The sequence below is a fragment of the Tiliqua scincoides genome, chromosome 4 (genome assembly GCF_035046505.1).
Source record: "Tiliqua scincoides isolate rTilSci1 chromosome 4, rTilSci1.hap2, whole genome shotgun sequence".
Lineage (NCBI taxonomy): Eukaryota > Metazoa > Chordata > Lepidosauria > Squamata > Scincidae > Tiliqua > Tiliqua scincoides.
The window spans coordinates 16,684,575-16,708,567 of record NC_089824.1 but is presented as its reverse complement, the minus strand read 5'-3'; the positions used below and the strand labels follow the sequence as shown (position 1 = coordinate 16,708,567).

The 23,993-nt window shown below is 44.8% G+C and overlaps 1 protein-coding gene across 2 annotated transcripts in view; it reads right to left on the bottom strand.

The window, feature by feature from the left end:
- EXT1 (exostosin glycosyltransferase 1) overlaps window positions 1–22,381 on the bottom strand; it is a 270,228-nt gene extending 247,847 nt beyond the window's left edge. The window contains exons 1-2 of one of the 2 annotated variants that reach the window (XM_066623884.1): window positions 22,027–22,381; window positions 20,571–21,547 (exon numbers count right to left, since the gene is read on the bottom strand). In XM_066623884.1, coding sequence (XP_066479981.1) covers window positions 20,571–21,538 — 968 coding nt within the window. In that variant the 5' untranslated portion in view covers window positions 21,539–21,547; window positions 22,027–22,381. The other variant, XM_066623883.1, reaches the window with a different exon arrangement.
- Between the last annotated feature and the right edge of the window lie 1,612 nt (window positions 22,382–23,993).

Below are 23,993 nucleotides of genomic sequence, written 5' to 3'. Positions count from 1 at the left end.
TTGTGTTATAACAAAACAAATAGCAGGTGCCATTTGTTTTATTCATCGGAAAAGGGGTGGTGGCAAAGGGGGGAGAAAAATATCTCAAGCGGCTCTCTGTTGCAAGCAGCTTGGCTTTTAATTAAACACTATATGTGACGAGCGCATAAAAATGAGAGCTGTTTGAAAGCAGCAGGTAGGAAGCAAATTTATCCAACTGTAACTGCAGAATATTCCCTCTCCTCTAAGGCAACACTGGGAGAGAGCATTTGCAAGGTTATTACTGTTGTGCTGAGCCAATGCTCTTGGACAAGGTCGTTTACAGAGCTCTATTTGATTTTTTTTTAATCATCTTGAGGGGAAAACAAAACTTTGCCAGTTACTTCAAAAGTCAAAAAGCAGAAGCAAAAATGATCTACAATACTAGATAATGTGGCAACCAGTCACTAATCAGGACCATAAACCAATCAATCCTGAGAGCGGCTAGGCTGTATTTTAAAACCAATCTAGCCCACGGGTTCACACATCCATAAGCCAGTTGGGAATCTCCCAATGGTTGCGTTTGGTGGAGAAACTACTCTGGCAGCTCTGAACGTATGCCAAGCCCAATTCTTGACCTTGCCCTGAGCTCAGTTCTGACTTATGCCTCAGGGTAAAGGGCTCAAACAGAATTATGGTAGCTATGATAGTGGCTGAGCAGCCAAGCCTGGATTCAGTATGCCCAATAAGACACATATTACAGGTAAGTGCTTTAGGCTGCAATCCTAATCACACTTTCCTGAGAGTAAGTCCCACTTAACAAAATAGGACTTACTTCTGAGTAGACTGAGTAGTCTGAGTAGACTAACTTCTGGTTAGGATTGTGCCCCTTATTCTAGAATTAAGGTGGTTATATACAGAGAAAGGACAGGCACTTAGAAAGATTAAGAGACGTATAGCACAGACAATATCCAACAGCATACAAAATAATAAAAGCTAACTCCTACTCTGACTTTCTCACCAAGTGTACTCCTGGATGGGTCTTATCAGCAAACTGCTGCTGTCAGAAAAGCCAAACATCCTTGATGATAAGTGGTGGCAAAAGGAATGTCCAAGCTACAAGAGCAGGCAGGCTAACATCCAGGAGGCGAGAGAGGGATTCCTGGTAAAATGGTGGATCTTTATACCTGACTCCCACCCCCCAACCAATCAGGTCAGAACTTGCCGAACCTTCTAGTAGGCTAGGCTATGTCAGTGGAGGCCACTTACTCATGGCGGTTTGCCCCTCTCTCCTGACTCACTGGTGCAGTTCATCATGCAATCAAAGGTGTCCTTGACCAATTAACTAGTTAGGAGAGAAAAAAAATCCCACCTGGAGATTGGCACAGCTGCTACCGCTCTCCAAGGACAAAAATCTTTCTCTGCATACTTAAAGGGGTACTCTTATTATAATAAGGCTGCATTCTGTGGAAGATACTGATTACAGGCAAAAAGCCTACATTACATATAGCTGTCTTACAGCCCAATCCTATGCATGTCTACTCAGAAGTAAGTCTCATCAGAGTCAATGGGGCTAACTCCCAGGAAAGTGTGGATAGGACTGGGCTGTTAGTGAGCAATCCAAACCAACTTTCCAGCACCAAGGTAAGGGCAATGCAACTCCAAGGTAAGGGAACAAAATTGCTCTACTTTGAGGAGACCTCCGTGATTGCCCCCCCCCCAACTGCAGGATGCAGCACATGCCCCACTGGTACAGCTATGCCAGTGCTGGAAAGTTGGTTAGGATTGTGCCCTTAGCCATTTCCATCACAGATAATTTCCCTTGCAGAGCAACAATGGAAGATGTGGCCTAGAAGCTCACCTCTCCACATGGACAAAATCAACCAACTCCATTGCAAGGGAAAGGCAATGAAAATATCAGAACTATTGCCCCCTCAACACAAAACAAACACTGTACAAGTTCCGTCATAGCCCACCCCAAAAGCACCAACTAGGAATTTTCCTAGGACCTTAACAAAATGGTATGTCAATTCATCCCAGAAAACTAAACAGTCTCTCTCCTCTCCATGACAAACCCTACCCAAAAGCACTCCTCTAAACAGAAGAACCCATTCCAAAATATTCATTCCTAAAACTTCATTTCATTTAATAAAATTGATTCAGGACAGAACTTAATGTTAGCCATTTTCTCACTGCCCACTGAATTCTACATTTTGTTCTTATGCAGCCAGAATGGGTTTATGGGTGACAGCGTTTATGAATTCAGTTCTGGTACTGCAAACCCAATCCTAGATTGAGCATATACACAGAGACAGCCTCTTTATCCATTCTAGTGTATCATCCCATCTCATTCAAAGTCACTGTTTTGCATCGGGTTCCAATCAGGGGACCTTGACATTTTTATGCTAATTTTACCCTAGTGCCCATCTTTATAAGCTTAGATAGCATTACAGCTATAAGACAAAATACCACTTCTGGCTATCCCAGTTTCAAATATATATGTCCACAACTATTGGTGCTACCAATATTTTATTTTCAAGTGATGATAGTAAACATCAAAAATCCTATTTATGTTCTCTTTATGAGTCATTTTTAATAGATTAGATTAAAATTATCATTCCTTGCTTCTCCACCAAGTTTTATTGGTGCTTTTAGTTGCCAAAATTGTTAAACAATCACTCAGAAATCCTTGGGCATCTACTGCAATCACCAGAGATCTACCAGTAAATTCCCAAAATACCTTTCTCATGTCCTTTGTATAGGGAATAGAGGCACGGGGAAGAAACAGTGCAATTTCCTAATTTGACATGTATACTTCCATCCTGAGGCTATCTTCTGCGAAAGCTTTTTCTGATAAGATTATAAACATTAGATAAGGATGAGGAAAAGGTTCAGAGGACTAGCCTTGGTCCAACTTGATGGAAACATCCCCACTTCACCCAACAACTTGCCAAGGAATCTTTTTAATCTTGGAACAACAACAAGGCAAACAGGTGAAGAGAAAGAGATAAGCACCTGAAGGCTCTAAAATGTCAACTTGACAGGCAGATTTGGAGACTGAAATTCAAAAAGCAGCAGATCAAAGGTACAGGATAGGGAAGGGAGAAAGAAAATAGGCGTCCTATTAAAAAATGGTCATGTTTTGAAGAAACTGAGTCTGGAATGAAGTTACATCTGAGATACCTCAAGAAAGTTCTGAAAAGATACATGCCTAGAAATCCATGGCTATCAGATTTAACCATGAATATGTGATGTACCCAACAGGCAGGGCTACATGTACTGCATGTTAAGATTTAAGTTCTGAGCTGGGGCAATACAAATTCTGTACTAAGAAAAATTGGATTCCAAAACCTGTACAAATTATCTGCTGTTGGCAAGGTGTCAACTGCAGAAGAGAGATCGGCTGTGGTTCTCTGGTTGTGGAATTCTCTCCCAAGGAGGCATGCCTCTCCACCACACTTACCTTTTCGGCACCACAAGAAACCCTATTTATTCCGCCACAGTTTTGAAAAGGGCTTTGAAATCATTTTATACTATTTGAATACTATTTTAGTAAAATGGCTTATTGCCATCTTATATGGTTTGTTACACATTTTTGCACCCGTGTCTGTTTTACAAAGTGTAGTTTTTATTGTCTACAACAGTGATTTTTAACCTTTTTACATCTCATGGCACACGAACAAGGCACTAAAATTGTCAAGGCACACCATCAGGTTTTTGACAATTGACAAGGCACACCATGCTGCCAGTGGGGGGCTCACATCCCCATTGGCCCTACTAATAAATGATCTTCCCTTAAATTCCTGTGACACACCTGTGGACCATTCGCGATGGCACAGTGGTTGAAAATGGCTGGTCTACAAGCTACTCTGGATATTTGTTCCAATTTTAAAATAAAATACTTTAACATGTACAAAACTAAAACCAAACATAGAGGTGCTTAAACCAGAAGCAGCAGAGGGGATAAAAAGAACATACCTAACACACTAAATTGTCCTATATACAGGTGGTACCTGATCATCCAAGGATGTGTCTCAACACAGGTCCCCCAATGCATGTTGAGCCCATATCAGGCCTGAACTGGACTCTCTGAATGCAACTGGTCCTGTGCTCCGGTTGTGTCCGGAGGGTGTTCTAAGGCCTGAGGAGGCTGCACATGACCGCCTGTGTCCTCCACAGGCCACAGAATGCCTTCTACAGGCAAAAAAAACCACTACTGGCTTTGGGGCGAAAAGTGACAGGGAGGTTCAGAATGCCTTTTAAAGGCATAAAACATCACTTCTGGTTTTCACCCAAAAACTGAAAGAAGCATTTTTTTTGCCTGTAGAAAGGCAAAAAAAGCATACTGAGGACCACGGAGGCCACAGACCATGCTGTGCTCCAGTCATGCTCAGAGTGTCTGGCATGCCTGACCCACAGGTTTCATTACTTGCAGTTTTCAGCATCTGTGGGGGTTCCAGGAACGGAACCCCAACAGATATCAAGGCCTGCCCTGTACTTTGGGGGTTCCACTGAGTGGCTTCCCAGCTGCTCTTTACATATACCTCCACACACAGGGGACTCATTTTACTAAGAGCTGGGAACATTCTTAGTTGAACACAAAACTGACGCAGTTTAGATGAATCCAATGCAGGATTACCTGGAAATAAGTCTCAACAAGCTCAATGTGATTTTCTCCCAACTACATATTGACAGGATTGCAATTCATATATAGAAACATTTGCTATTAATGAACATCTACAGTACCTATAAAGAGGCAGAGCAACAGAAAAGAAGGATAAACGTCAATGTCTGAATCGCTTCTTTACCACCTGCTGGTTATGGAATCATTTCTGCTATATATTTATCTTGTCTAAATGCCTAAAAGTACATCAGCTCAATAGATCTGATGGCTTTTTATTCCAATTTGAATTACTGCATTACACAGAAGACCTAACTGGCAAGCTGGTACTGTTGTTCTAGGAGGCCCTGCAATCAATTTCAGGTATCAGAAGCAAAGGCCTTTATAGTTCTAGCAGGGAATTCACAAAAGGGGGAAAGAAGGAATAGAAGGGGGGGGGGAAGCTTCATTCAGAGGTGAGCAGGTAGCATGAGACAGGAAAACACATCAGGTACAGAATTCCTACTCCCATAGTATACAGTTTGTGGCTACAACAGCTTTCTTGCAAAAAGGGAACATGCCAATGAGCATCTATGTCAGGCAATATACACAGCTGGCACAGCCCTACTCACTCATACCCACATTTACTGAACATATTCTTGGGAAAATATTCTTGGGAAGAAGGCTAGCCAGACATCATGGCCCAAACACACCAAATATATTTCAGATTATACTATCTAAGACAGGGGTGCTCAAACTTTCAACTTTAGGGATGCTGGACCTTTAAAATTGTGTAGGAGAGATAATTTCAGCAGGTGCAGCTTGTCATCTGTGGGATGACAAGTTGCACCTGCTGAAATTCTCTCTTCTATACACTTGTTAAAGGTCCAGCATCCCTAAAGCTGAAAGTTTGAGCACTCCTGATCTAAGATATATATTTCATATGAAATATCAACACATCACTTTTCCAATGAAGATGGGTCACATACACACAGTTGAGAGTCAGAGCTTTATGTTGGATATGAACATTCAATCCAAGAAGTAGCCAAACTTTTAAAGTTTTAAAACTTCTCTGGGCTGGTTTGGGTGACATTTTTAAGTCCAAACCAACTTCATGTATTAACTGATGTGCACGCTTACAGTATGCATGTGTCCTGGCTCCTCCCTTTGCTTTCCTGGCCTTCCACAAAAATCTCAACAACTGCCTACTTTACACATGCAACAAAATGATGTGGGACTCCAACATGGGAGAATGGATAGTACTGTTGCAGGTGGGGCACCACATTTATGAATGTTCTCCCACAGGTGATTGGTGCACTATTCATCTGTCGTTTGTTATTACTACTGCCCAAACCAATTCCATGCAGTAACGGGTTATTTCATAACAGCAACACCACAAATATGGACAATCAATAAGTTGTGAACAGATTTTCTTAAATTCATGAGTCTAGTATCTTCCATGATGAGATCCAATTATGTTTATTAATTTTTAGCTTTACTGATACTTTGCCTTATCAGATGTTATTAGGCTTCTTTCTTAATTTTCTCTTTTGAAAAGCTAACTTTGATCCTTCTTCCTCATACTCACAATCCAATCCTCAAAAAGGAATAAAAATGTATTCACTTTTGAAATGGAAAAAAACTGCAAAAACCAACACTACACAAAAAATCCTATAATTATATTTTCCCCACTTGAATTAGGCAAATTAAATATAATCATTTTACTGTTTTAAACTTCATCCACTAACATCCTACACAAAGAGCAGATAGCAAATTAAGAGCAACTACACAAGCCCATGTTCAGGCTGTCAATGTGGAAGAAAACAGAAAGAATTTTGCCTTCAGAACTATCATCTCCTGTGTTGGAAGTCCAGAATTGTTCTCTCCCTCATCGACGAATAATGAGTTTGATTTGCAGAGGCAGCCCTCAATTTGGCACCTGCAGGATACAGCGGGTGCAATTTAGATAGCATGCTTTACAGCAGTTAAACATCAAACTCCTGGCTGCACCTGTAAATGAGACACTAGCATCAAATGTGCCCACAGTCATCTTGTATACAAACCTTGTGGATACGAGATGAAACCATTTGAATTCCACCCAACCCATAAGGATGCTGAATATAGCACACCCATATATATGCATGGCACTCTACAAAGAATGAGAGGACAGGTTCCTACTGCAAGAGGCTTACAATCTGGCTACTGGCACAAGAGAGGAAGACAGAAGTAACAGGGAAAAATATGCTACTATTTCAATTGCACATGCTTAACCCTAGTTACAGTAGAGAATGGAGCTTTTAGACCAGAGTTTCTCAACCAGTGGTATGGGTACCACCAGTGGTACCTGAGGTGGTGTCTGGTGGTACTCGCAAGACCCCTGGAAACCTGCTGCCCAGCAGCGAGACCAGGAATGCGACTGAAACAGTAGTAGGGGGCTTGCTCAGCAGGAGGAGCTCCAAAGTATGCTTTTCCACACTTGAAAAAGCCCTCCCATCCACCTGAGCCTCTTACTGGTGTCTGTCACATGGCATCTGGCCTCCCAACCCAGAAGTAACTGGCGATGATGTCATCACCAGTTACTTCAGGTGGTACTTCGAATAGGTGAACCGTGTGAAGTGCTACTGCAGAGGACAACCTTTGATAAACACTGCTATTGACTCATTAATACTAATTAGGATATTTTAAAGATTGTGGAAAATTAGATGAAATGGCATGGTATATCCTAGTGGTAACTAAAAGGCGCTTTGCAAAAAAAAAAGTGGTGCAACTTTGCTGCCCCAACACTGAAAGAAAAGCTGAGTAAATTGTGGCAAATGGCAGGCGTGTCCAAGCAGACCAAATGTATTCTTTGAGAGATGGAAAACAAAACACAGAGACTTTTAGGGCTAAATGGCTTCCCTTCATATGATCTGGGCTTGGATAGATCTAAAGTTGCACCGTAGTAAGACAAAGTTTCTTTGTTTGAGGATGGCTATGGTATGTCATGCAAATGGCCAGCTAATTGCACATTACTTCTTGTTTCCTTTGGAGGGGTATGTATCTAATTTTTTGGAAACACAGAACGCGATACTGGGCTGCACAAGACCCCCGGTGCCTGGAAGGAGAAAGCGCTCACCATCCTGCATAGTTTCTTGCCCACACCTAACAACAATCCTATATCAATTGTTTTGTTTGTGGAATTTTACAAAGCTCATTACATTTATATTCCATCTTTCTTTTATGCCAGAGCTCCAGGCAGCGTACATGGGATTTTAAGGTAGTCTCTGATCCAGGCACTGACCAGCCCAGACTGCCTAAATCATGTGCCTTCAGACCACACAACACTACATTCCTATGAACAGACAGGGTGCTTAAATTTATGCAAGTTGTAGAAGTCCGGCTTTGGTGGTGCCAAATTAGGGATATTTGGCACACTGTTATTTTTTAAAATATTTGCTTAGGAAACAGTAGATCTCAGAGACCACTGATTTCTGTCCACATTCCAGTGCTGCCTCACTGACCGATAGCAATTTAATGGGAGGAGCTCAGAGAAGAACAGAAGACCATTCTTAACTAGCATACACGTCACACAGCTGGGAGAGGAAACATTATCAGAGACAGACATCTACGCTCCACACTTTGATACATTCCAGGAACTCAGATGGGTTTTAATTGGATGCAAGCTAACAATAAGAACTTTCATGTGATCCTGGTGTGCAGCGAACTCCGTGTCAAAAGACACAAATCCAAGTATATAATTATAACAGATTAGCATTACGTAGGGGAAATGGGAAAAAAAAGATACAACATGATCTAGAAGCTCTCTCCATTCGCATTCCCAACACTCAGTACTTTCGTTTCATAGCCAATCAACCAAATCAGGGCTAATTCCGTTCCATTCAATTGCAAAGGTAAAAAAGGAGATAGACAATGTAAACACAGTAAATTCACCAACGGAGTGCTTAAGCTTCCATGCAATACTCTTCAAAAGATCTGAGAGGATGGTGGGGAAGATAGAAGAGCCTATTTGAACAAGCTAATTCAGGCCAACAATTTTATTTGTAACTGTCTTAAAAGAATTAATTTTATTGATTGCTTACAGCAATGACTCCAACAAGCTACAAGAGCAGTTTTTGCTGTGATTTGAAGCCCGCAGCATAACTTCAGGAACTGAAGTGCCAGATTCAACTACCTCCAGCCAATCCCATATGATTTCGTATCACTTGAAACTAACAAGGAGTCCTGGTTCTTAATTCTGGATGTCAAAATTCACAGGTGTGTGCACCATGTCACCTTCCTAAGGAGAAATCAAGGGACAAAACGCCACTTGTCAACAAGTAGCTTATGCCAAGTTACAGCTGTTATTGATTCCCAGGTTGGAACATGGAATCCCATGGGTCAAGGTGCAAGCCACAGTACAGAGAGAAGAGGGCACTTGATAGAAAGATTACAGCATTCCTCGATAAACCTGGGCTTGAACCAGCAACCTCAAGACCAAGACCATGAGCTACCTGGGGCTCTTGAGTACTCATCAAGCACAACATATCAAATGGTTGTGCAAAAAAATAAGCTACTATGATTAGCAGGCAGTATGAAGTCTCTGGGTGGCTACGTCTCATACAAACACCAAAAGCCAGGCACTCTGTGCATGTCTAGCCAACAGAACAATCCCTTCCACTGGCTGCACTTCACAATCCAGCTCAAACTCTAGCTCCCATTTCAGCTCTGACCCTGTGTCTAGCTTCGCTTTCAACTACAGACTTCAGGTTGCAAGAGCAAAAGCCTTCTCAAGTGTAAGAAGGTAAGGCTTCTTACACTTTGGGTAAGGCTTTGGGTAAGGTTTACCCAAAGGTAAGGCTTTGGGTAAGGCTGCCCACAGCAACAAATTAAGAAAGGGCAGTAACTGCAGAGGAACTGCTACACCATCAAAAGAAAAGACTTGCTCTTTAAACCCTGGCTCTGCTAAAGAGCCAGGATGCTGCAGCGATTCTTGTGTTGGACTTAGACCTGAAAGAGTCCAGTTCAAATCCCCGCTCAGCCATGAAACTTCCTGGGTGATCTTGGGTCAGTGACTATTTCTCAGCCTTACCTTCCTCACAGGGTTGTTGTGAGGACAAAAGGAGGGGAGGAACTACTTTGAGCTCCTTGAAGGAAGGGTGGTATAAAAATGCAGAAAAAAAAGAACTCTGTACATTAGAGTGGTTTGGATAGCAAGATGTTTCCTGAACAGATAGGGGAGGGTGTTTAAGATGGACCATAATAAAAATAAATGAAGTGCCAACACTTGTCATGATATCAAGTGAGCAATTTTAAGCTATTGTAATACGATGAATTTGTTAAATGTTCTGGATCAAATGATCCAGTGCCAGGTAAACTCTCTAACTGGATCAAGGCCCCTTCGTACAACTGGAATTCTTTCCCATGTCTTTTTCTGCTTCTCTTTTGTGCACAAAACATGTCAGTTCTTGCTTGGTCAGCAACCTCCTATTCCTTAAATTCCTTCATCAAAAACAGCTTACTTTCATAACTCCATTCTCGATTCCTTAGCCTCTGCTTTGGATCACAAAGACTTGCTAAGTGTTATGCAAAGCTACAAATTAAAAAATAATTTCTAGAAATTTTTTTTTTTAAACCACCAAAAGTAAACAGCACCCAATAGGTTCAGTTGCTAGCAAACTGCTATGTTGGTTCCAAAGGGCATATGCAGCATGTACAACAATAACTTTAAATACCCAAGTAAGGGCCCGATCCTATCCAATTTTCCAGTACTGGTGCAGTAGTGCCAGTGGGATGTGGACTACATCCTGTGGTGGAGGGGAAGACTCTGGGATCTTCTTAAGGTATGGGAACACTTGTGCCCTTTCCATGCGGCTGCATTGTGGATACACCAGAGCTAGAAAGTTGGATAGGATTGGGCCCTAAGACTATGCAAGTTTTCAAGGGTCAACAATGTTCCTCATCAAGCAGAGATCTTTGAAACACCAAAGATAAAATACACTACAGTGGGTGCAATTAAAAATAATATTCAACCTACTTTTGTATTGCCAATATCCAATCCACATGCATGCTTAAACAGATAACTTTTCTTTTTTTAAGGAACAGAAGAATGATTTTTCTTTCCAACACATAGCGTATCCATCAAAAAATGCAATATATAACCAAGTCAAGCCCACCAATTCTTCGGGTCTGAAGTAATCTCCAGATGGAAGTGATATTATTGCATTGTTACCCTTGGAAACAGTTACAGTCCATCAACATCGGAAAAAGGCAATAGACTATTTAACAATACAAAGGATGCTGTTTAACTACAGACAGAAGCAGATAGCTATTAATACCTGTTATTATGGAAATGGTGGGCCACCTGCATCCACTGAAAACTGCTTGGGCATTCCAGGTAAAGCTTCTAGGTGGATAATGAATACAGAAACCTCAGGAAATCCTCAGATTGTAGCAAACTGTCAAACTTCCTATCCATTAAGTTAAGTAAATGCCTGATGCTATTTATCTTAAAAAGGCGTTTTACTTCAATAGGATCAAAAGATACATTACAAGAGCAGTGCTGTTGCCAATTCCCAGTGGCTAGATCCTGCGCAGCTCCAGTTATATCTGAAAAACTGAGCCACAACAAATTAATGGATACTGCCATGGTGGAATCCCAGAAGCAACACCTAGGGTGCTAACACCTGCATAGGTAGTGCCCATGCGATTCCCAGCAACCCCCAAATGATCAAGTGGGTATTATCAGTATCTCCCCATTTCATTAGCCCTGTCATGTCTCAAAAGCCCTCGTTCTTCTGTCACCTGCCACCTCATTTGCAGTCTATTCCTAGGTTTTCTTTTATAATGAGAACTACGTCACCAAATGATAAACAGAGCTGCAACCACTGATTTCTGTTCTGTCATGCTGAGGAACATGTGACCCTTGGCTGCTCCATGATCATGCAATTACAGCCTGATTATCTCCTTCCTTGCCCCTTCTACACCCCAACACAAAGATTTTCAAACATTTTACCAATACTACCAAAAAAAACATAAAAAATCTCAAGAGCCTCAGATCCAAAACAATGACTCACAAACTGAAGAGAGTCGATGTGGAAAGGGGCAAGTTATAGGAAAAAGTGGTTGGGGAGAGATAGGATCTGGAAGAATCAGACAAAAGAATCTCATGAATTCATAGAAGTGAACCCCAAAATAGCTAAGGATAACAGACATATATCGCTAAGGGGCCCCTCTTCCCGGTTCCAAAAGCTGAAAACCTTCTCATTTCAAAGGGTGTTTCATCTCACCTAGACATTAGAATCTAAGGGTGAAGACAGATGCAATATAAAAGGCTCACAGCTGGTGCCTCTGGCTTCCTCCTGGCCATGCCACTGAAGTGACAGATGTCTGCATTGTCAAATCAAGCATAGATGTTGTCCTTCAGTTCTCACCCTCCTCCCTCCTTCAGTTAGGCAGCATTCTTTTTTTTCTTTTTTTAAAGCATCACTTATATATTTATTCACTTAAATGTTCATTCACTGCCTTGTTTAAAAGTTCAACACAGCTGGCAAAACTGCTGGAGGAAGGCCGGCACAGCTCTGTGATGTCACATGTACCAGCCAATCCATCCCATTCATGGTCTGCTTCTGCTTTGTATACACTGCCAATATAGTTTAAAACTTAACCCTGGGAAGAAAGGCACATTTAATCTAAACTCACAAGGATGCTTCCAAAGTAACCTCGGTGCTGTATTTTTATACAGCATCATCAGTGCTCTATACCGGGGTGGGCAAACCCCGGCCAGCAGGTTATTTGCGGCCCTCGGGGACCCCCAATCCAGCCCGCAGGGAGTTCCCAGTCTCCACTGAGCCTCTGGTCCATTGGAGACTATTGGGAGTTCACACTGGCTTGCGACTGCTGGTCGCGACCACCACAAGTGAGCTGCAGGCTGAGTTAGATCAAGGTCTTTTACATGTGTTTTCTACTTTTTCCTGGGCATTATTTTAAACCCCCCCCCTCCGCCCCATTGCCTCTGAACAACTTAGGTGTCCATGTGTTTCTAGTTTGGTCTGCATGTTTTCTCTGTGCGAGAGATGTGTGGCAAGGAGTTCATAGTTCCCCCAACACCATGTCAGAAAGATGATGTGCCCCTCCTGCCAAAATGTTTGCCCAGCCCTGCTCTATACGGTGACTTACGGAGAGAAAAAAGATCAGTCACCACCAGCTTCACTTACATGGTAAAAGCCCACCCTAACTGGCTTAGTCCCACTCGTACTTGGCAGACATCTTCTGCAGGCACCGTTTGGCCAAACATTTCTCTGTGTTTGCCTACAACTATTTCCCAATCATTTCCTGTCTTTACAAGTCCTTTAGAATCTCCGTTATACTGATAAACATGCCGAGAGGTGAAGTTCAGGTTGAACGACTATGTGGAATTTGCTATGGTTCTGGACAGCCACACCTAAACGTTAAGCATTTTCCCGTTTGCTTCCCATCAGTACATTCTACGTGTTCCAGAACATAATGTGAAATTCATTTGGCCTGCTCAGAAATTCAGAGTCATTCTGCAATGAGATAGGTCGCTTTTTTAGTATTTATGTAGTGTACCTATACCGCATAGGCATGTGTGCCACCACCCCCTCACTCAATGGTGGTGAACCTAAGTGGAAAGGGCATTTTGACCAAGACGCCCAGAGGCAAGAGACACCCAACTGCAGTCTATATGTGTTTAATGTAACAAAATCAGAATCCCAGCCAATTCTGGGATTCGAAAGCAAACATACAGGTTACTTCACTTTCAGCAGATTCTGGCAAACCCTGCAGCCAGCCTTGAGACCAACTGCTCCAAGGATCACTCAGGTGGTGACTCTGCATCTCATAGGAAGAGGGGGAAATTGGCTAGACAGGTGGTTAGGGTCATGGGGCCCTTGTGCATTGACACTGCCCTCAAGGGATGCTCCTTCATGAAAGGTGGTTCCTTGATCTGCCTTCCTGGAACCTGCCCTGTTATAGGAGGCTCCAGGGACTTTGAACGGGGTGAGAAGCTCCCTTCGTTCCTTCCAGTCTGCTTTCCTTTCCAGTCTGCTTCTTCCGCTTCCTTCCCAGCTGCTTTCTTTATCCTCTTTCTGGTCTCCCCCTTTCCCCTTCTTCCAGCCATCTTCTGCCTGCCTGTTCCTCTGTCTCCTAAACTCCACTTCTCCTTCATTTTACTTCATCTCTTCCCCATTCTGGATCCTTCCCCTGGACAATTTTCTCCATTTCTTTCCCTCTTCCCACGCTGCCTGCAAACCCCCTCCTCCATTTCCTCCATTGCTGCCTCTTTTGAGGGCTGGTACCAGCTGTTATCAACTGGGATTGATGGGGAGCCAGCAAACTGCCAATCAGCCACATTTCAGAGGCATGCAGCAATGATGTCATTGCCAAGCATCTCCACACCAACTCATAGCAAGTCTCATTGCTTGTTCTGTGCTGTGGGGACCAGTGGCACATAACAACCTTCCCATGCTCCAAAGAACATGCTTACCAACTAATGAGTCATAGAATCAGAGTTGGAAATGACCCTCAAGGTCATAAGAACATAAGAATAAGAACATAAGAACAGCCCCACTGGATCGGGCCATAGGCCCAGCTTCCTGTATCTCACAGCGGCCCACAAAACGCCCCAGGGAGCACACCAGATAACAAGAGACCACATCCTGGTGCCCTCCCTTGCATCTGGTATTCTGACATAACCCATTTCTAAAATCAGGAGGTTGCGCATACACATCATGGCTTGTACCCCGTAATGGATTTTTCCTCCAGAAACCTGTCCAATCCCCTTTTAAAGGCGTCTAGGGTAGACGCCAGCACCACATCCTGCGGCAAGGAGTTCCACAGACCAACCACACACTGAGTAAAGAAGTATTTTCTTTTGTCTGTCCTAACCCACCCAACACTCAATTTTAGTGGATATCCCCTGGTTCTGGTATTATGTGAGAGTGTAAAGAGCATCTCCCTATCCACTCTGTCCATCCCCTGCATAATTTTGTATGTCTCAATCATGTCCCCCCTCAGGCGTCTCTTTTCTAGGCTGAAGAGGCCCAAACGCCATAGCCTTTCCTCATAAGGAAGGTGCCCCAGTCCCGTAATCATCTTAGTCGCTCTCTTTTGCACCTTTTCCATTTCCACTATGTCTTTTTTGAGATGCGGCAACCACAACTGGATACAATACTCCACGTGTGGCCTTACCATAGATTTGTACAACGGCATTATAATACTAGCCGTTTTGTTCTCAATACCCTTCCTAATGATCCCAAGCATAGAATTGGCCTTCTTCACTGCCACCGCACATTGGGTCGACACTTTCATCGACCTGTCCACCACCACCCCAAGATCTCTCTCCTGATCTGTCACAGACAGCTCAGAACCCATCAGCCTATATCTAAAGTTTTGATTTTTTGCCCCAATGTGCATGACTTTACACTTACTGACATTGAAGCGCATCTGCCATTTTGCTGCCCATTCTGCCAGTCTGGAGAGATCCTTCTGGAGCTCCTCACAATCAATTCTGGTCTTCACCACTCGGAAAAGTTTGGTGTTGTCTGCAAACTTAGCCACTTCACTGCTCAACCCTGTCTCCAGGTCATTTATGAAGAGGTTGGAAAGCACCGGTCCCAGGACAGATCCTTGGGGTACACCGCTTTCACCTCTCTCCATTGTGAAAATTGCCCATTGACACCCACTCTCTGCTTCCTGGCCTCCAACCAGTTCTCAATCCATGAGAGGACCTGTCCTCTAATTCCCTGACTGTGGAGTTTTTTCAGTAGCCTTTGGTGAGGGACCATGTCAAACGCCTTCTGAAAGTCCAGATATATAATGTCCATGGGTTCTCCCAAATCCACATGCCTGTTGACCTTTTCAAAGAATTCTATAAGGTTCGTGAGGCAAGACTTACCCTTACAGAAGCCATGCTGACTCTCCCTTAGCAAGGCCTGTTCATCTATGTGTTTTGAGATCCTATCTTTGATGAGGCATTCCACCATCTTATCCGGTATGGATGTAAGGCTGACCGGCCTATAGTTTCCCGGGTCCCCACTCTTTCCCTTTTTAAAAATAGGCGTGACATTTGCTATCCTCCAATCTTCTGGCACCGTGGCCGTTCTGAGGGACAAGTTGCATACCTTAGTCAAGAGATCAGCAACTTCATTGTTTAATTCTTTAATAAGTCTTGGGTGGATGCCATCAGGGCCCGGTGACTTACTGATCTTTAATTTATCAATGAGGTCTGAAACATCTTCTCTTTTAACCTCTATCTGACTTAACTCCTCGGTCAGGAGGGGCCGTTCGGGCAGCGGTATCTGCCCGAGGTCTTCTGCCGTGAAGACAGATGCAAAGAACTCATTTAATTTCTCTGCCATCTCTAAGTCTCCTTTTATCTCCCCTTTCCCTCCCTCACCATCCAGAGGGCCAACCACTTCTCTGGCGGGTTTCCTGCTTCTAACATATTTGAAGAAGCTTTTATTATTGGTCATCTAGTCCAACCCCTCCCCTATAGCAGGAAATCCTCCTAGAGCATCTCCAGCATTCTTTAACATTCTTTAACTATTTCTCCCCCCTCCCAATAAAAGACTACAAATCACACTGCAGAGGCATTCAAAAATACTAAGTAAGCATAGAAGATAAATATGTTATATTAGAACAGGGGTCTCTAAACCCCGGCCCAGGGGCCAGATGCAACCCACAGCAAGCCTCTTTCTGGCCCGTGGCCAACCTTTTGCCCCCTGGAAGCCTCTGGCCCACTCAACTGAACATGATCAGAACCGTGCTCTGATTGTGTCTGAAGGGTGTTCTGAGGGCCAGAGAGGTTGAATGAATGAGCCCATTCCTTCATTTATTCACTCATCTAAGTTCCATCTCTAATTTATTTATTTAAAAGTTATATTTAAATTTTTTTTCCGGCCCTCCACACCATGCCAGGTATTTGATGCGGCCCTCTGGCCAAAAAGTTTGGAGGCCCCTGTATTAGAACATGTAACTATCTCTCTCACACACACACAAGCCTGTTTGCAAGTATTCTAATCAAGGTAATGCAATTCATTTTAGTCATTCACTTTATCTGTTGAGATGCATAACTTTGATGAAAATTAATTAGTTTGCTTCCGCAGATGGATTTCTTAATAGAACCTGGGAAGGCTGAGCCAAATGTGTCAAACTCTTTGTGGCATTCTGCAAGAAAATGGGAAGACCTTATCAATCAGTGGAAAAAAACTAACTTATGTGGGGAGTATGGGATGCTGAAGAGAGACCTCTGGATAGCACTTTATTGCAAGCAACATAGGTATAAGACTGAATCCCCCCCCTTTGTTGGCAATTTACGATGAAAACCGATTTCACAAGAAGCAGAGCTGATTCAGAAGCAAATCTTCCTCCAATTTCAGTGGGGTTTAACCCTCCAAGGGACCATGAATAAGATGGCAGAGGTCTGTTAATATGACGTTCACTCTTCAAAACATGAAAAAGAGTCTCGTTTATAGAGCTTGTGCTCTTTTCAGAAGGTGCTTCCCATAGCCAGCCATTCACAGCTTGCCTGACCAGACAAGCTGACCTCTCACTTCAGCCAGGCCAACAGGTCACTTCTAAAATAGTCACGATCCTGCCCAGCAAGGAAAAAGGTAACATACATTCCACAACAAATTCAAAATCAAGCATCAGAGAAAATTGGAAAGGAGTACTGTTTGCCAAACTGTTCATAGGAAAGACCACAATTTAAATATGGGCATATGTATAATGTATAATTTGCAAATGTATAATACAAATCTTTGCAAAATGCACAAGAAAAGAAAATACACAAGCTGCCTTGCTAGGATTGCATTAAAATCATGTAATGTTTGTTGTGTTGTTGATCCAAAGTGGTTCACAATAACCAAGAGTAGGATATAAGACAATAAAGACATTGGCTCTCTCTCCTTAATCCCTATCCTCTGGATATCTGGAGACATGAAGCCTCTTCTAGGTACACAGAAGTTTCATGCAGCTATTAAGGCTAACAACCATTGATAATCTATGCTCCATTATTTTTTCCCCTAATCATGTAATGCTCCGCTCTTCAAAAAGTCTTTAAAATTGAAATCAAATAATAGACTGAGACTTGAGAAGTTATTTCTCCAAACTCTCTGGAAAAGCCACTCTCTTTTAAAACAGCAGCCATAACCACCCTCCAGGCAGAGAGAGTTAACAGAGGACAATCTCCTACAACTATCACATGTATGAGAAGAGATATAATGTGCTTATAAAGAGATACTGCCAGGATTCTGTAAGTCATGCCTCCCTCCGGACATGACCTTGTCAGATTTCATAAACTAAGTGCAGAGCCAAGCATGGACAGGACTTGAATAGAAGGAAAAGGAAGAGGAGAAAAAAAGGAGGGAAGGAGGGAGGGAGGGAAGGAGAGAGACAGCAAACTGCTGCACAGTAGGTGGCAGACTTTTCTATAAATCAGTGCTGAATCCGTGCCTTGGCATGAATTTTTGGGGTGTCCACAGAGGTTCTCACAGGTGCCGTCTTTCATGGCCCTAATCACTGGTGGCATTTAGTAAAAAATAATTTTGCCTGTCTTCCTTCAAATGATCAAATGGACTACCTTAAAAGAACTGCTGTGCTGTGCTGTACAGCGTTCAAGAGAGGATCCCTGCTCTACTCCAGACATGGCTGCATTTTTGTGGCTAGGAGAGGAAATGCTACCCTTTTATACTCCCTTAGGGACAAATAACAATCTGTTAAGCACACGTTTTTGTACTAACCATCCCTGGCAATGAGAACGTGCATGTGTGGTACACTCTGGTGAACACAAATGAGTGTAGGATCAAGATACAGTATTTAAGGAGTAGCTTTAAAAATAAAGTACTGAAGGAAATATGATCTCCTACCAAAACCTGTCGAATTTACTAAGGTAGCACAAAAAAAAATTAGACTGATCACGGATTACTACCGCCAGACTACAGGATCATATTCCAAGTAAAGAAATTCCTCAAAGCCTACAGGCATTTAAAACCTCATTCGCTCTCTCCAACAGGTGAGACACAGGCTTTTGCTTGCACGAAGCATTTGCACGCACATACACAAGCACTGCTGAAGGGAAATGAAAAAGAGAGAGCCTGAGTTCCATGCAAACTGCCAAAGGTCACAGTATTTGAGCATCACAACCAAGACATCCTTGCATCTACCTGCCCATCATAATGAGATCTCTGTGGAAGGAATCAGATGCTTGGCAAATATATATATATATGTGTGTGTGTTTCTTTGCCTAGCGGTCTTGCAGGAAGCTGTAAAAGTTCATACTTCTATTCTGACAGTTAACTAATCAATCTTTCAAACTCTCCCTGCTTAGGAGTTACCAGCAAATTGACAGCCCATTAGAAATGGCTGCAGGCAACATTTTTGCAGTTTCAGTGACTACCTCCTGCATGCATCACTGACCTCCTGAGCCTCCAGCTATTCCTGATGCACCATCACCTTGGAAGATACTGTGCATCCATAGGAGCAGCTCCCACTTGACTTGCACTTCTCATGTGTAAAGAGGGCATTTTAACTTGAGCACTGTAACTCAAACACAGCTGTGATCAGCATTTAAAGTTAACTTAATGAGTTTCAAACAGGCTCATTATCACTGCAACCCTACAGAGGCCATTCCTGCAAAACTGTTGTTTCAGCAGCTACATGTAAAAAAAAACTACATACACAAACTGCAAGCAATACTGGAGTAGACATGTTAAGTAGTCAAATGATGCAGCAAGTGTGCTGCTACATTAACCCCAAGGACAGGCAAGCTAGGATGCCAAAGAGCTCAGATAAAACCTGTTACTGGACCATCTGGAATGGTAGGGCAGCAAGCTTCTGAGATGCCAAAAAACCTTATTCAGTTATGGAACTGAGTTCTGTGCAACTCAAAAGCTTGTTAAACTATTCCACTGAAAGAAGGTACTACCAGGATCTACCAGGATCATTTTACAGTCAATATTTTATCTATGTTACCTGGCAAGTTATATACAGGGTTAATATTGGAAGCATCAAATGAGGAGGAAAAAAAAGAGACACGGAAGGGTAGGAAAACCACAGGAAATGTTTATACCACTGGAAATAATTGTCAACATGGAAAAACACATGCAAAGGGCTTACAAACTGGAGCAATTCCACACCCTCACGTTTGCTAATTTTTCAGCTGTTTCATACAGAAAGATATATCTGAGGCACCAATCTGTAACACAGGTCAGTTGATTCAGCCCTATTAGTGGGTAAGTGACGTCAGACAAGCCAACCTAGGTGCACTCTCATCTAAATACATCACTACACACCCATTTGACTTCTAGCGAGTCAAGAGATTTCTTTGAACTTTGTTCCAGGCCATATACATCAGTGTAAAGGAAAACACTTAAGTAAATGATTGGAAGGGAGAGATACTAGAAGGGACTTTGTCAAGTTCTCTCCAGCATGGATCAGGCACACTACAGGTCACTAGCTTCAGTTACAAGTGAACCAAGGAAACCTTCCAGATTAAGCTGTTATCTGGGAGCACTTTCACTTGAGAGGAAAACCCGGTGGAACTGATGTGCAGCCTGACCCTATGCGTATATATTCAGAAGAAAATCTCACAGCTGAGTAAAAATGCATAGGAGTACCACTGTGTTTGACTCCCAGGGATACATAGGATCTACTCTCAAGTATGCCAAGGCTTTCCTCTTTATTTTCCAAACCAGTTGTAAAAAGTGAAATCCACAAGTCATTTAGATCCACATCTGAAACCAGCCCAAAGACTAAAAACTGATGGCTGATTTTGAACACCTCCTACCTACAGCCACTGATATACCACCACGTCAGTCTTTTAAAGTTATGATTTACAGAAAACACTGCAACAGAAATGGGAAAAAAGGTATTAGGCCCAGATTTCTCTGTGATGTTGATGGGAGCTTTAAAGGAAAGCTATGCAAAGTTGCATGGCACACGTGAAGCCATCACCATAAGTCTAGCCATATATGCAAAGACATTTAAAAAAAAAAAGATGCCAGCATTATTCACTTACTTCTCATACTCGGCGTTGTCTCTATCGCACCGTGAATCTTTGTGCTTTTGCCAGTCTTTTCCATGCTTGCAGGTGGTCAAGAGGACAACATCCTCTCCATTATGGACATGATATAAGGCATTCCTGGTGTCTGACCCTATCCCAGTCAGGTACCTTTTCCCCTTGAAAACCAACATGTACTTCCTGAGCGGAGGAATGGTGTTAAACCTCAGGAAGCCCTTCTCCCCTCCTGTCCTCGGGTGATCCTTAGAAAAGAGCGGTATAGAAACGTCAAACTTCGGCCGGAAGTTTTCAGTACTGATGCTGGCTTTGGCCAACATGGCCTGGCCAATGTCAAAGCCCACGTCTTCAGTGTAGTCGGGCCAGGTGCCGGAATATAAATTAAAAACTAAATGATTCCTACCATTGTTCCACAAGTGGAGGCTCTGCACTTTGGACCGCAGGTTGTGCACGTACTGGGGGGACAGCTGGTCCCGGTCTAAGGTGTCCAAGCTGAGAACAAACAGGCAAGCTTGGCTGGGGTCAGAAGTATAAAACCTAGAGCCTTCGATGGCGGCAAGGATGTTTTGGTAACTTTCGGCTATTTTCTCCCCTTTCTGCTGGGGGTAGACGTAGACCTTGAAGCCGTTCTTCTGGCAGAGGGCAAAATCGAAGCAAGACTCCATGCGGCACTTCTTGCCCTTGTAGAGGCTGACGTTGGCATCCCGCTTCTGCCGAGGGGCAGTGTGCACGCCGTAGTCCTCGCTCTCCAGTTGATCCCAAGGAACGAAGGGGCGCAGGGCGTCCGGGAATCGGGGCCAGTAGTGCTCGGGGCCGGGGTGCTGCAAGCCATTCCTGCTGCTGCTGCCGTGTGCCTCTCGCCTGCTTTGGTTTCTAGATGCTCGGAACTGCACGCCTCCCAAGTAGAACAAAAGGACGACAAAGGTGCCAGCGGAGAGCAGGGTGAAGTAGCGTTTTTTGGCCTGCATGTGTCCTGCCTGGGTCAAGAGGATTGGGAATAAACACAAAGATCGCCCAAGTTGGCCAGGCGACACTTTCAGCTCCAGTCCGCCATCTTCCCGCCTGCAAAGACTTCCAACTCTCTTCTCCCACCTTCTCTGGATGCCTTTCCCCAAGCCTGGGACTGATGCAGAGCATGTGGGCGACTTCTTTAACTTCCTCCCCGCCTGCCTTGCATCTTTGGCTGGCACAACAGAGGAGGGTGGTGGGATGGTGGTGATGGGGGAGTGAAAGGGGGAGAGGAGAAGACAGCAGGCAGAAGCAGGGAAGGGATCTCGCACACCCAGCAAGGCTCAGAGGCTGGGGATTCTCTCTGGCAGGCAAGGATGGGAGTGGGGGGAGGAGGAAGCAGCAGCAGCTCCGCCGAATGAAGCCACCCCGGCCCCCGGATCCCTCTCTGCCCTCCGAGGCTGTGGCAAGACTGAGCAATCCCGTCCCGCCCCCTCTCCCTTCCTACCTCCCTCCCTCTCGCATGCAACACACAATGTTGCAGCCGATCGCGGTTGTAGCCAGCAACTTCCAACTCAGCAGCGAACACTGTTGCCAGAGCAGGGGCGGGAGAGCGGCGGCAGAGGAAGGCAGCCCGGCGCCCGGCTCGGCGCCCAGCACGGCTTCGCCCCACCAGCAGCACCCATCGGGGTCACATCTTGCAGCGGGAGCGTCGTAGCCTCACGAATCCCTGCATCTCCCTGGCTGGCTGGCTGGCTGGCTGCAGGGGCTCCGAGGAGGCGCTTTCTTCCCTCCGCGAGCTCAGCGCACGGCCCCCGGGATGGAGCGGAGCGGAGCAGGGCAGAGCCTCTTCCTCCTCCTCCTCCTCCTCCTCCTCTTCCCAGCCCCCGCCCCGCTCAGCCACTCATCGCCGCGGAGGCCGGGGAGCGGCTGCGCCCTGCCCCCCCCTTGGAACGTTGGCGAGCGCAGCGTTCGATCTCCGAACCTTAGCCGGCCGCGAACGCTACACTCGCACGTTCCATCCCGCGGCCCCGCACGGCGCTGACCTCATCCAGGCAGCCACGCAGCCCCGCGCCGCCGATTGGCCGGGCGTCACGTCCGGGGTGGGAGGTGGCTTCCGCTGCACCCATTCAGAACCCCCGGCGGCGGGGAGGCAGCCTTGCGGTGGAGGGATCCCCTTGCCGGCGCTGCAGCAGAGGGTGCTTCTCAGTGGGGAGCGTGGAGGGCACGCCAGGTGCAAAGGGGGGAGAGTGCCTGCACCCTTCACCACACTTCAACCCCCCCCAAATCCTATACTTTCTGTGTATTTTCTGTGCACTCACACAACCACCTCTCTGAAAATAGTGCCTCTGACCATGTGCAGAATGCTCCGGCGAAAAGCAGGTGCCATTCCCCTTCCTGTACACAAAAGCAGAAGTCCTCCGCATTCAGGTTTGACAACAGTGCATGAGTAGTGTGACCAGATGCAAAGGCAGGCAGAGTGCCTGCACCTTTCACCAGACCTTAACCCCCCCTCCCAAAAAACCTATACTTTTTTGTATATTTTCTATGCACTCACATCTACCCCTCTGAAAATAGTGCCTCTGACCATGTGCAGAATGCTCAAGCAAGTAACTGCAATTCTGTGCTTTCAGGTTTGACAACAGTGCATGAGTTGGGTGACCAGATGCAAAGGGGGACAGAGTGCCTGCACCTTTCACCAGACCTTAACCCCCATCAAAAAAAACCTATACTTTTTTGTTTATTTTCTATGCATTCACACAATGACCTCTCTGAAAATAGTGCCTCTGACCATATGCAGAATGCTCAGGTGAGAAGCAGATGCCATTCCTTTTCCTGTACATAAAAGCAGAAGTCCTGCACATTCAGGTTTGACAACAGTGCATGAGCAGGGTGACCAGATCCAAAGGGAGACAGAGTGCTTGCACCTTTAACCCTTGTACAGAAGGGGAGATTGGGCAGGTGCAGCCTTTTAAACCCTTCCACGTTGAGCTGCCCATGCGCAAATTCCCTCTTCCATACAAGGCTTAAAGGTAGAGGCACTCTGTCCCCCTTTGGGTTACCCTAAGGCTGGGTGAATGAGGGGGCAGCATGTTCCCCACACAGCTTACCACCCTTAAAGCTCCCTCCCCTTCTCCTCCACCCCACTCTGCCAGCCAACCAGCCACCCCCCCCCCCTTGTGCAAGCAGAGCAGTGCCCAGGCCAAAGAGCTGGTTGCCCCCACGTGGCGACAGCAGTAGCAGCAGCAGCAGAGTGTCTGGAGATGGTTTGGTCTTGGGAGTGTCCTGGGAAGAGGAGGAGGAAGAAGAAGCTTCCCAGTTTGCCTTCAGGGCTGCGAAGATCCTGACAGAGGAAGGGTGGAGCAGTTGGAAGCAACCATGCTGTGACACTGCTGCTCTGGCGGTTGGCTGCTTTTGCAAGCCCACAGAAAACTGGGTGGGGGGAAGGAAGGGAAAGAAATCCTGTGTCTTCCT